We start from the raw sequence: 13,357 nt of genomic DNA on the forward strand, positions 1-13,357 counted from the left end.
TTGGTGGATGTAAGCGTGAGGCTACTAGCAGTGATCGTGTGCTCAAAACCACCCGCCCCTCCTTTCTTCATTTATTTGAGGGACTCACCGTGCGGCAAGAAAATATAAATAAAACGTTGTATTCTGAAGAAGAAAATCAAGTGCAGCCGCTACCAGCCACTGAAAGTGGCCCTGGCACGCCATGTAAGCGCGAGATACGGGTGGATACGGGAGGAAGCATCGTATTTGAACGATTCGCTGCCCGGAAACATGAAGTTGATCACAACTCTTTCAACATGCAAAGTGTCAGCCTCATCGTCCCCACTAAACCATGCATTAAAGTCGCTCTCCCATTAAGATATGCAAAATCTATCCTCTCACTAAGTCATGCAAAATTTGTCATGTAAGCAAACTCATAAATTACAATTATTTTTGCATTAGTCTATGCTATGCATGTAACGGTGCCAGATCATACATGCATATTAGTCATCCTTCACATTTTTTTTCGAAATGATATTTTTAACAGTAACTCAAAAGTTTATATTCTATTTTTAGAGACTTTCTTTTATTAATTTTTAAGTTTTCTTTTCATTCGATTTAGTTATATTTTAGCAACTATCTATGCATTTCTTTTAACAAAGTTACTGCAGTGCACCAAACTAACCGCGGTGTAGTTACCTCCCCAAGAAATCGCCTTTCATGGTCCGTGGCGTTCAGTTTTGGGGAGCGCTAGGCATCAGACTACTGATGTTTTGCCTCTCATCACACTAGTAATTGGCCGTTCGATCAAAAGTAGGCTGGCCGTCCGATCTGTTAGTAACCTCTCGCGTGATTTGCTGGATCCAGTCGTTAATTGACTGCTCCATGCATGGCTATTACGTACTACGTGTGCATGTGGCCCGGATGGCAAATCCTTTTTTCAGGGATGCGGCTGGTGGTAGTTAATGTAAATTAATCATATATTTGTTGCTTCCAAGATTTGCTTCCAAGAATCATTTGTTTCTGCTACTTGTTGCTTCCGAGATTTGCTTCCAAGAATCATTTTTTGATGTCACAGTATTATGGATTTTAATTGATTTCTTTCTTTTACTTGTTGCTTCCCAGAGTTGCTTCCATGAATAATTTGTTTGTCACTCCAATATGACTTTTCAAACCAGATAAATATTTATGTTTGATGCTGCTGGGGTATAATTTTAAGTCATATGTTTCTCCTAATTGTTGCTTCCAAGAATAATTTGTTTGATGTCACAGTAATGTGACTTCTCTTTTTAAACTAGTGGAAACATACACTTAAATAGTTATGATAAATATTTATTTATTTTCAGACGCGTTTTTACTTCGATAGTGACATAGCTTTTCTGCCATGAAAACATTCCTTTTGACCGATGAAAGCATACTTTGTGATCAGCAGAAACGGGTTATTCAACGGAAGCATCTGATTTATGCTATATCTTTTAAAAGCTTCGGAAACAATTTATTGGTATAAAGGAAATTTATTTTTTGTGAATGGAAACATGTGCTTGACAAGAAAGCACGTTGAAGCATAGCAACAAAGTTTAAGCTTCAAAACAAACTAATTGGATATGATCAAAAAATTACAACTCATTTTACAACAAAATAAAAGAGAATTAAAATAGCCATGTTTACGAGTTGATTATGGACAAGATCCACGTGCACCACAAGCTCTCCGTTTTTCTGTACAAACATGCAACTTTTAGCGGGTAGGTCTCAGTTTGTAGCCCACTCAACGTCATTGCAATGCAACAAAGAGCGCATCTAGATTTGGGTGTGGCAATGCCTCTACAACAGAAGCATTCGATGAGAAAGATGGAAGCACACACTGATAGTGGTTGAAGCCCATACTAGTAGTGGTTGAAGCCCATACTAGTAGTGGTTGAAGCATAAACTAGTAGAAGCAACACTAGGTGGTTGAAGCCCATATTAGTAGTTGTTGAAGCATAAAATCAAATTATATGTACAGTAAAATTTTAATAATGCTTCCTTTACTTTCATTGCATGCTTCAAGGGTAAAGCAATACATATGCACATCAATTTTGTTTTAATTCACGATTAGCATTGTGGGCATAGCTGCTGATGAGAGAGGGGGATGCCATTGTTGGAGGGTGAACCCGATGAAGGTGTTGAGGAAGCAGATGATGTTGTTGGGGGCATTGCAGAAGAGGACTGTCAATTGAGGAAGATGACTAAGACGCCTCCTCATTGTGTTCTTCCCCGTTGTTGGGCGACATCCTCGCCGTTGTCTCTGCTACCCCTAACAGCCACCTTGTTGTCGTTGTCCTCAACTACACGTCGGTTGGCCGTCGATGGCCACAGAGAAGCCCACAACGAAGCGAACGTCGCCACCTCTATTGTTGCTCATGACATTGTGCAAGAGACATTGGTTCATGCTTCCTACATACAAAGATCATGCATCAAGCACCGCTTACATTGATATTGGAATTTGCACCAGAAGAAAATAGGAAGCACATTGCAGTGACTGCTAAAATTTCATAGTATTACTATGGAAGCATTATAGGAATACGCACTAGCAAAGTACTAAAGAAGCATCATAGGAAAGAAATTAGGAAGCGATTGCCATAGGAGGTGAAGCATTATCTCAAGCGATGGAAGCACTTTTTACATGTAATAGAAATACTATGTCATGTTCATGAACTGTTTTCCCTTGCCCAGGAAACAGTCACGAATGATGGCGGTGACCGTAGTAGCCGGAAACGGGGAACGGTGGGCCGCCCCTCGATCCGGATTCATCGACCCGGAATCAGATTCGGGAACGAGGATCGATTCGGTAAGATTCGATGCGGATTCGGCGTTTCCGCAGCCGGATCGTCGATTCAGGTTCGGCGACTCGACAGTCTTGGTTCTTGAATCGACCGAGTAAGCAAAAGGTCAGCCATATCAATCAAGAACTCATCGCTTTAATTTCTGCCCCGTTCTTTTCCACTCCCCTAAATAGCTCCTTGTTCTGCTCTCCAATTACTCCAAGGCTGCTAATAAATTTTCCATTGGGAAGGAGATGATATATTTTAGTCTTCATGAATCGACGATGCAGCCAGTTCCCTGTATAAGTACTCCCTCGGTCCCTCCTAGCCAGTTGCTCCCCGCACCCGTAAAGATTCACGTTCCTCATTCCATGGTACCGTACCGGATTCATCGTACCGGAATTGATTGGATCACGTTTCCGTTTTAGAAAAATCGTTCTAGAGATGTATACCCCCACTGTACCCTTTTTTTCCAGCCCCTGACTCTCGTCCCCGTTCCCGTTCCTCGTTCCCACCGTACCGGAAACATGGCAACTATGGCGGTGACGGCCACCGCGTCGAGGAAGACGCAGCATGTGTTGTAGCCATGGTAGCATTGACGGACGAGGACAGAAGGGCTCGTCGTTGATCTCCCGCCGCTGCCGGTAAGCCTCCCGGCAAGAGTGCTTACCCCGTTGGTGAAGGACGCATCTATGAATTGGAAGGTGGAGAAAGGAGTGGAGGAACGGATCTAGGAAGTGGGGAGTTGAGGGGGTACGGGCCTGAGCAGGTGGTGGGCGGCGTAATCGAAGAGGAGGAGCAGTTCTGTTGACGGTGAGGCGAGCTGCGGGTGAGGCAAGCGAGGTGGAGGAAGAGCTCGGGGAGGTGCGTGCGATGAGGGGCGATGGAATCGGGCGGGATTACGGAGAGTGGTACATGGCGCAGGGATTGCGGGCGGTTAGTCAGAAGAGATTTTTGTTCCTTTTTTCCACATATATGAAACAAAATCTGGAGCGTCAGATTTGGATCGAATCAACGGCGTTTGAGTGGTCTGAGGCTGGCGTCTCTTCAGACTATAGACAACAAGCGTTTCCCTTCAGTTTTCTCGGTAGGGAGCGCCTGTCGGCAGTGCAGCCGCTTGGTTTGGTCCCCACGCGTGGTGCTGTTTTGCTAGCTAGATCGGCAGACAGCAGAGACGCAGAGCAGGCGCGAGCAATCACGGCGATGAATGATTAGGCCCGGCAATTCACACCCGCGGCCGCCTGCCTTCCCATTCCCAAATCTTGACGGATGGTCTTGGCCGTCGTTATTAGTAGAATTTTTGAAGAACCACACAGACTGACGATACGGGACTGTGTAGTCCCGGCTAGAGTTAAACAGGGCACAGGTGGCAGAGAAGACGGAAAGAATGGCATCAAGCCTGTCCTCGGGATCGACGGCAAAAGCACAGGCTTAGCATATGCGTGCGTGCAGAGCCATGACTCCATGAGCAGGAGCAGAGTGCAAGTGCAACTGCCCGATAGGGCCGCTCTATGCTAGTTCTGCCATCACAAGCAAGGTACTACGCGCTGACCGCTGATCTTGTGCGTTTTGTTCGTCGGTAGCTTAGTTAAGCAGGGCCGTCCAATCCACAGACCCATGGTCCCAATGGACAAGCGCTCGTGTTTTGCTTTTGCCGTTCCCAAACAAGTAAACTGGATAGAACCCATGTTGTTCCCAAGTCCAAAACTACGAACCTCCCTCCCCTCCCTCGCGTCGCCCTGCTTGGGCGACTCGAGGGCGAAACCCAGTCCCGCCGCCTCCCCTCCCCCCTCCTCGATCTCCCCTCGCCGCCACCGGAGGCTGCCGCTGGGCAAGCCCGGTGTGCTGCTGATGACGGTGGCGACGGGGCCCTCGCTGCCTCGCCTCGCCCGCGGGGGGCTGCGGGATCTGGGGCGGCGGCCCCGGCCGGTGTGGCACCTCCAGCTCGGCTTCTGGTGGCGCGGGCGTGGGCCGGCGGTCTTGGCCGTGAGGACGGCGAGACCTCCGGAGGATGCAGATCGGGGCGCGGCGACGGCTTCGACTACAGTGGCGTCAGATCTGGCCGTCTCCTCCCCAACTCTCCACCAGCGGGCTCCTCCCCCCTCAGATCCGGCCTGCTACAGCCGGTTTTGGTGAGTGGGAGCGGATGTTGGGGTCCAGGACCAGGGGAAACCCTAGCCAGCTTTGTCGGCGCGACGGCGGCGACGCCCGCGGGCGCCGCTCACCTCCTTGGAGGCGTCGTCCAGGTCTTGTCCTCCCCATCCCATGCCCACTTGCTTCCCGGGTGAAAACCACAACTGTGTTGGACGGCGGCGACGCCCTTGGCGCCGTAATCTTCTTGAAGACGCCGTTTTTGGGAACAAGTGGGGCGATGGGCTTCGGTGTGGTGTGGTTGGTGTGCGGCGGCGGCGACAACAAGTCTCCAGCGGCGTGTCCTCCTGGAGCGGGGTCCTGTGTCTATGGTGCTCCTCGTGCGGCTGGTGTGCAAGCGATTTCCAGGCAGGGAGAGGATAGGGTTCCCCTCCGCCGGTGGTTTTCCTCACCAGCTCGCCGAGGAAGCCGGAGCTTCTGAGTTTTGTTCTTGGCCCATGCTGCTATTTCACCCTGGCAGCTTACCCTCTTTCTCGCCCGGCCTCTAGTTTTGGGTCTGGTTGGCTCTAGGTGAGTCGCCGTCGACATGTCAGGAACGCCTGGTTCCGCTCCAGTGGCTTCCCTGGGTACCATCCAGGCAGGTTCTAGGGTGAACTACTCCATCGCTCAACGGTGCGGCGCCTTTTGAGCCAGGCGAGGAGACAGGGGTCTTCTTTGACGATGGACTTGTCTCGGTGTGTTTCCCACAAGTCCCTAGTGTTCTGGCAATGGCTTGCCTCTCATCGTCGTCGTCTCCTTGCACTGAGCCTGCAGATGCCTTCCCTTTGGTTGTGTGCGTGCAAGAGGGCCCTAGCATCCCCTAGCTGTTAGCTACATGTTATCTAGTTGGTTTGTGTGCTATGTGAGCTGCCTCCCAGCGCCTTTGTATTTTTGCCGTTTTTCTTTTCTCTGTGTGGTTCGTGGTTGTAATCTTTGTTATCCTGGCCGGTTGATGGCTTTGTTAATTCAAAGTCGGGCTCATTCTTGAGCCTTCGTTCTAAAAAAAAAGTCCAAAACTACAGAATATGCCATCCAAAACTCATGATCCCTAGGGCTGGCTAGAAAAGTAAACAGCATGCTACAGTCAATATGCGGGCGCTGCGATGGATGTATGCGGCGCTGGTAATACCAGGGAGGATGGCTAGCTCCGGAACATCATCCGGGAAACAAGACAAGCTTAGTTCTGGAACAGGAACTTCAGGTCAGCCTCTGTAAGCTTCGACATGGCCTCTGGCGAGTCACCCACGGTGCTGCAAAAAGGACGGGAGGAATGTATCAGCCACCATCCTCCCATCCACCCGACCCAAGGATGGCTGAGGAAGAAACGAGATTTACCCATCGAACACAAGCTGCTTCTTCTCTTGCAGTTGTAGGATGCGCTCTTCAACTGTGTCTTTGATCACAAACCTCGTGCTTCTGTGTCAGTCAAATCATATATGCCAAGTCAGATAAAGGAGGCGGTAAAATTCAGTGTCCATTTTAACTAGCATAGCAAATTACCTAATAGGCTTGAATTGTCCGATTCGGTGGATTCGATCCTGCGCTTGGCTCTCCACTGCTGGATTCCACCAAGGATCCATCAAGAAAACCTATCATCCACCAGGGAATATACATATATAAGCAGGCAGCATCAACTGGATCATTCTGCTTATTTTGAACGCTGAGCAACTACATGGGTTATTGCTGTCTAACTAGACATAAATAAAGGAGGATATGCACTGGCTTACATGAGATGCTACAGTGAGATTAAGAGCTACTCCTCCCGCTTTCAGGCTCATCAGGAAAATCCTGCAATCTGGGTCATTTATGAAGGTATCTATAGCTCTCCCCTTCTCCACCATGTTCATTTTCCCATTAAGTTGCACACACTTGATGCCAGACTGTTAAACCATTAAATTATTCCATTTGTCAATAAACAATGCAATGCTAAATATCAGTATTGAGTTCAGTGAGTTTATCAATACTTTACCCTCTGCAGGGAGAATTCAATCAAATCCAAGAACGATGTGAACTGGCTGAAAACAATCCCTTTTGCAGAACCATCATGCTCAATCATGTTTCTTATTTCTTCTCTCTGCATTAAAAAATGTCAATATTGTTTCTTCTCTTTGCTCAATCATGGTCCATTCTTGAAGTAATAGTAAGATAGATCTTATTGTGCCCAGTGCTGGCCTAAAAGAACCATAATTACACTAGACTTAACAGAACCATTTAATCGCTCTCCGGAAACCTCTCTATACCAAAAGACTTATAATTTGATCAAGGTTAGTTTCATGCCAGGGGTGTCCCCAGTGATGTCATGGAATATATTAAGCCAATGAGAGAACAGATTAGGTAATTGCAGGATACTTGTTTACTATTGACTCACATACCTTCAAATGGTGTGTCTTATCTTCATAGAGATGAATTAGTTTAGCCCATATAAAATATCCACCTAATAATCAAATATTTGGATAATAATAATAAACAGCTGGTTACCACCAGCTCTTGCCAAGATACTTAAGGCACAAACAGTTTCTAGAACTTCCAATGTTATCACTATGCATAAGAGTTTGTTGACAGAAAATTCACTCCCCTGCAGATTGGCTGCAAACAACAAAAATATGCTGACAAGTTGGCCAACTTACCAATGCATCAATTTTCGTACTTGTCTTGAAATCTGCTAGGCTTTGTAGTCTGGCTAGTATTCCTGAGCGTTTGCCACCCTTCAAATTTGCAGGGACCTTTCGTCTCGAGTTTTCTGTTGTTAAGTCAACAGTAAGAGGCTTTGAACAAGATGGGCATGAAACATTCCCCAAAGTTGCAGAGTACTCCATCAAACAAGTCTTGCAGAATACATGATCGCAAGATGTAACCTTGAAAGGAAAGTTCATATGTGAAAGTCAGCTTATAACCAGTGGAAAACAATGCATGAGCTTAAGTAACTTTGCAGGGGCAACCTACTAACCACCACATCTTCTGCCAATTCATGACATATTCCACACTGGCTTTCCATGGCACCATTTTGTTGATTTTTGCATCCTTCCTGAGATTCTGCTGTCTTGGAAAATGCAACAAGGTATGGATGATCGACAGCCTACAATTTGGATGGAACAGTCAACATGTTACTTCAACAAAGAGAAATAATTAGGAGTGCAATTCTATAGAGGGGGAAATGGCATAATAGCATAGACTATAGGCGATTAAACTAGCTTGTTGCACCCATAAGGAATTCTAAGGATATCCAAGGAATTATGTGCACACCTGTCTCAACCTTGTGAGGAGGTCAAAGATATGGGCATAGTTGTTCAGCAACGTTCCAGCAACAACATACCTGGAGAAAACAGCGTTAACTATCTGAAAAAACTAAAAAAACTCAAAATAGGAAATATAAAGGAGCGTTTGCATACATAAGCTACTTTACAATGGCATCCAGTGATTACAAAAAGAAAACCTGCTACATCGAGTATTGGATGTAACCATGAAATTACGAGCAGAATCTCTTTGCAATGCACCTTGCATCTGTTGTAAGTACAACTCCAGTCCAGAGAAATTGGTGTTTAATTAAATCCAGAGACAAAACAAATGGATGAGCTCTAACCTAACAATGGCACTTTGTTACGATGTATTGCAAATCAGAGCTGTTTGAAGCTAGTAAAGAAGATTCTTGTTCAGATGAAACTGGATTTTCAACTTTTGCAGAAGCAGCATAATAATCACACAATGTCTACTGAATAATCCATATGGTATCACTACATAAGTAGGAAGGAAAGGAAGACTCACGAATCAAACTGCGTGCAGCTTTGAGTATATAAGGCTTCATAAAATTCCATTTCATTTCTATCAAAAGAGTCCCGCCTCAATGTCACCTAACATGTTAAAAGTTTAACTTCTTGCAACTGGTACAACTATAGACGAGGAGGCATTACATTCATTGTGTATATAACGTGTTGTGCTGACTTACAGTCTTCGGTGGAAGAGCAAGATCTGCAGCTCGGCCTATTTTTGTCCGCCTTAACACTATGCCCTTCAAGACCTTCTCCTTGAGAAGAGTCATGGCTCTTCTGCCCTCAAAACTCGCGGATCCATACAGTATTGGTGTCGCTATGTACTGTTAAAAAATGACTTTGTGTTAGCAAAGATAATGTCACAAATAAAAAATATGTCAAAATCAGGGACATATAGAACCCTGTAACTGACCTTATTCCACCAGCAAAAGTGCCTGACGGATGAGTGACCACAGTCGCATTTTTTCTTCATACTGCAGGAGATTAGGGGTCAATAACTAAAACGAAGAAATAACGATGGGAACAGCAGCAACTCATAACCTGGTGTGATACAACTACAACATTGCAACAGTAACCTTGTTTAGAATCATACTAAAGTAAATTTTAGAAACTACACCTCTTTATAGCAGGTAACATTTTACAGAATTACATTTTGAATCTTGCAACAGTTATAAGCCCATCCGTAGGTCACACAATTGGTACAAAATAAATCAAATGGTATTGTGATGTATGTATGGTTGACTGGTGGGCCTTATAGGACGGAGCCAAATGACTAGAGCCCATCAGCGTAACTGGACTGCTGTGTGGTTGACCGATGGCCCTATAGATCATAACTGTTTCAAACAATAATATCCTTCCAAAACTGGACTGCGGTTACATGATAGAGTTGACAAATGAATATATTTTTTTTAACTAAATTTACACTTATTAATAAGAAATTAGTTGTTCCATCATCAGATATTACTAGTAGAGGCAGATCTTACTTGGTATCTAGTATCTGACAGTCACAGTCCTTGCAGAAGTACTTCGAGTATGGAAAGATTTGCAAGAAGCGAATCTGAGAAAACAACAGTAAGAATAGAGGAGGTAAAATAAAATTGGTCAGGATCTTCAAATGTTAGTTGCAAACCAGTGAGTAAAGTTCTCCAACACGATTTTGCAATGGTGTCCCACTCAGAGCCCACTTGTATTCCGATTCCAATGCAAAAACTGCCCTTGCAGTATTGCATCGTCTATCTTTTATGAAGTGAGCCTGCAGAAAAGAACATGGAGGGAATGAATCAACTTTAAAAAGAAACAGGTCAATCATTGTTGAATTGAACTTCAGGAAAATATTATAAGATTGAAGATACTCATCAAAAAAGACAAAGAAATCACTGTGTAGTGAGAACACAGCTGTGTGTCTCAAGTACATAAATTGGTCTCAATGCTTGAAATTTCAGAAAACGGTGTAATGATGAACAGAAAACACTAAGCCGATAGCAACAAACCTAGAAACTGTCCACTTGATAAAACCTAATATGTATCTCTATTATCTACTGAAACATGCGTACAGAAAGTAATATGTTTTGAAATGGGACAAGTACTTGTGGACAAGCTTCCTTTTAGACATGAAACGAGGCTGCTGGCCAACATCATCATGTTGAAAAACACCAACAGAAAAGGAGCATTCAGTAACACCAGAATGAGCTTGCCAGGGAAAGAGGACCTTGGTATTAAATCCAGAGCTATAAACTTTGTGGATTTTGCATAACTGCTCATTCAGCTTTCATGCTTCATGATGTCAACATGGTGTGCCGACTATTAATAAATAGATTTAGATTAGCAGAAAAACACTTGTGTGCAACTTAATGCACTACAATGCAATACAGCAAGTAAACCTATCATACATTATGTTAATTTTTACAAATATATCATAGAAACCAAATAGTAGAGTTCTGATTCTTGCAAGTGTCATCACCAAAACATTACAACAAAGAACAACCAGATGTACAGGAACAGATTATTGGTCGAAATACTATAACAAGAGCTCTTATCATAATAATGATGAAGCTATTAGAACTTCTAGTATATCACCTATGACAGTAGAACGTGGAAATGCTGTAGAAATAATATGTTATATCATGTTATGCATTGCCAAAGGATACAGTAACATGTTCACATGGAGGCTACAATTTTAAAAAGTCCCCCAAATCAGATAGTACAAAATCAACTTAATGTTCTTCATCCAAACATACAGAGTGCACCTAGCTAACAAATCTAATACTCTTAGTCCATTCGATGAGTCAAACAATGTGATCCTTTCTTGCTTAGGATATGAATTTGCCATGTTTGAAAACTACAGTCCGAAATCATGCTTAGTCTAAGAAAACAGGGCTACAGCCTAAGAAGTAATACATGGCAGATTGGCGGCATGGACCACGACTAAGTGTTCCATTTTAAAAATCGATTACTTCCTGAGGATTCATATCTATATATGCAGTTTATGCAGATTGGCAGCATGGACCACGACCAAGTGTTCCATTCGAAAAATCGATTACTTCGTGAGAATTCATATCTATATGCAGTTTATTATATTAACTCCACCTATGTCTTCTAGGCATAGCCGGTCCCAAACCCGGGTAAAGGAGGAGGGTTGTGATAGGCTTGGCGAGCCAACGTAAAAACTAGCCAGTCCCATAGGTATGAAACCCATCTAAGCGAGAGTAGTACTAGGATAGGTGACCTCTTGGGAAGTCCTCGTGAAAGGGTTTCATATCTAAGGGTGGTGATAGGCTTGGCGAGCCAACATAAAAACTAGCCAGTCTTTTGGGTATGAAACCCATTTGGGCGAGAGTAGTACTAGGATGTGTGACCTCCTGGGAAGTCCTCGTGAAAAGGTTTCATATCTAGCCTACCCCAACTTTTTTGGGATAAAAGGCTTCGTAAGTAAGTAAGTAAGTATGCAGTTTATTATATTGCTGAATAAAAAAAATGCGGCAAGAAAGGGCATATGATCACCTCATCTAAGATAATCCGCTCCCATCGCACTGAGTGTAGAGGTGACTTGCCCCTGGATTTGCTACCCAATTCCTCAAAATCCTCCTCCTCCTCCTCCTCAATACCATTTTTCCTCTTCCCTTTCCCCTTCCCTTTCCCCTTCACTTTGGTGTCAGACCACTTCTTGCTCTTCTGCTTCGCCTGCTTCTCAGTACGAAGAGCATCGGGCCCACAGTAATATCTCAAGTGAATCTTCAGCTTCTCGGGGTAAAACTGTTTATTGCAGTACTCACACCGAATCTTGGGTGGCATTATGTGCTTCCGGTAGTCCGCCTCAATGGTGGAGTAGGTGGTGACCACGAAGTCGAAGGTGTCGAAATCATACTTCTGAGAGCCCCGCCGAGCGCCATGGTAGAGCAGCACGCGCGCGCTGCCTTTGGCCGTGTGGCGCTCGATCTCCTGCGCCCACTGGATGACGGCCACCACGGGGCAGATCACAAGGGTGCACCCTACCCGGCGCATCGGGAGGCCCAGTGACGGGGACGGTGGCGAGGGCGGGGGCGAGCCGGGGGGACGGAGCCGGCGCGCGGTGAGGACGAGCGCGATACCCTGGATGGTCTTCCCCATCCCCATCTCGTCGGCGAGGATGCCGCCGCGCGAAACCGAGGCCTCCTGCGCCAGCGCCCACGCGAGCCACTCCTTCTGGAAGCGCAGCAGCTGGAGCAGCACCTCCGGGGCCGGCTCCGCGGTCGGCACCACCCCAGCGGTCGGGGCGTCCGTCTCCTCCACTGCCCCGGCGCGCTCGTCGAGCCACTTGGTATTAGCCTCCTCCCACTCTTCCCACGGCAGGGGCGGGCCGTCCTCGTCGCGCTTCCCCTTCTTCTTCTTCCGCCTCCACTTGGACTTGGGCGGCCGTGGCGACAGCACCGGACGCGGCGCCACCACCTCGATCACCACCGCGGGCGCAGGGGCATCTTCATCGGAGGCAAACTCCTCGTCGTCGTCCGCCACCTCGTCCTCCATATCAGCGACGAAGTCGGAGTCGGAGGTGTTATCGGAGGGGACGCTCTCGTCGTCGTCGTCGTCGCGCCGGCGGCGACGACTGCTGCCGGAGCCTGCGATGGGAGACGGGGAGTCAGGGCTTGAGGGGTGGGATTCGAGTGGTTCAGCGTAAGGAGGCGACTTACCAGATGCATTCCCGTTTCGGCGAGGCATCGCGCGGGGCGGCGGCGGCGGCGGCGGTGCGGAAACGGAGGAAGGGCGAGAGGTGGGGTGGGGTGGGGTGGGTGAATTTTAAAGTCGGGCCGGGGTTTGGGGGCGTTGGGTTGTGTGGGGTTATGTCGGTCATGGGGAGAGGAAAGGGCGGGAAGGAACTGCACTGCAGCTGCAAGGGTGGAAGGAAGGGCTGACCGGGTCAGCGGGGAATTGTGCTCCGGAAGGAACAGCCTCACCGGATTGTGCTCAGGAAGGAACACCCGGTGTGTTGTGTGTGTGTCACGTCATGTGTGAACCCAGCCTCGATTAATCCATGGAGTTCCCATGCTAAGGTTCGTCGAGCGTGACAGGCAGGCAGGAAAGAAAGCGATGCCGATTTATTGCTTTTGCATCCACGCCATGTCTACGTTGAATACACCGATCAACTGATTTCTCTTTTCTTGCGGCAACGGATCGGGCTCTTTAGGTAGTCCAAATGATAAAGGTCAGTGCTATAAATCAACCGGA

At 46.5% G+C, this 13,357-nt stretch overlaps 1 protein-coding gene across 2 annotated transcripts; it reads right to left on the reverse strand.

Annotated features, from left to right (window-relative positions):
• Positions 1–1,931: 1,931 nt before the first annotated feature.
• LOC123044702 (DNA repair protein RAD16) lies at positions 1,932–12,967 on the reverse strand. Of its 2 annotated transcripts, XM_044467533.1 has the most exons (16): positions 12,823–12,967; positions 11,657–12,750; positions 9,786–9,908; positions 9,640–9,713; positions 9,069–9,129; positions 8,833–8,979; positions 8,652–8,737; positions 8,133–8,202; positions 7,837–7,965; positions 7,517–7,744; positions 6,859–6,963; positions 6,617–6,769; positions 6,390–6,478; positions 6,225–6,305; positions 6,019–6,139; positions 1,932–2,391 (listed from the first exon to the last, which is right to left on the reverse strand). In XM_044467533.1, exons 1-15 carry the CDS (start codon positions 12,848–12,850, stop codon positions 6,067–6,069), a joined length of 2,541 nt encoding a protein of 846 aa, XP_044323468.1. In that variant the 5' UTR covers positions 12,851–12,967; the 3' UTR covers positions 1,932–2,391; positions 6,019–6,066. The 2 variants fall into 2 exon arrangements, with proteins under 2 accessions (XP_044323468.1, XP_044323466.1); XM_044467531.1 differs by lacking the exon at positions 1,932–2,391 and having other exon boundaries at positions 5,888–6,139.
• Positions 12,968–13,357: the final 390 nt, after the last annotated feature.

This window comes from Triticum aestivum, chromosome 2B (assembly GCF_018294505.1).
Source record: "Triticum aestivum cultivar Chinese Spring chromosome 2B, IWGSC CS RefSeq v2.1, whole genome shotgun sequence".
In the NCBI taxonomy this organism is placed as follows: domain Eukaryota; kingdom Viridiplantae; phylum Streptophyta; class Magnoliopsida; order Poales; family Poaceae; genus Triticum; species Triticum aestivum.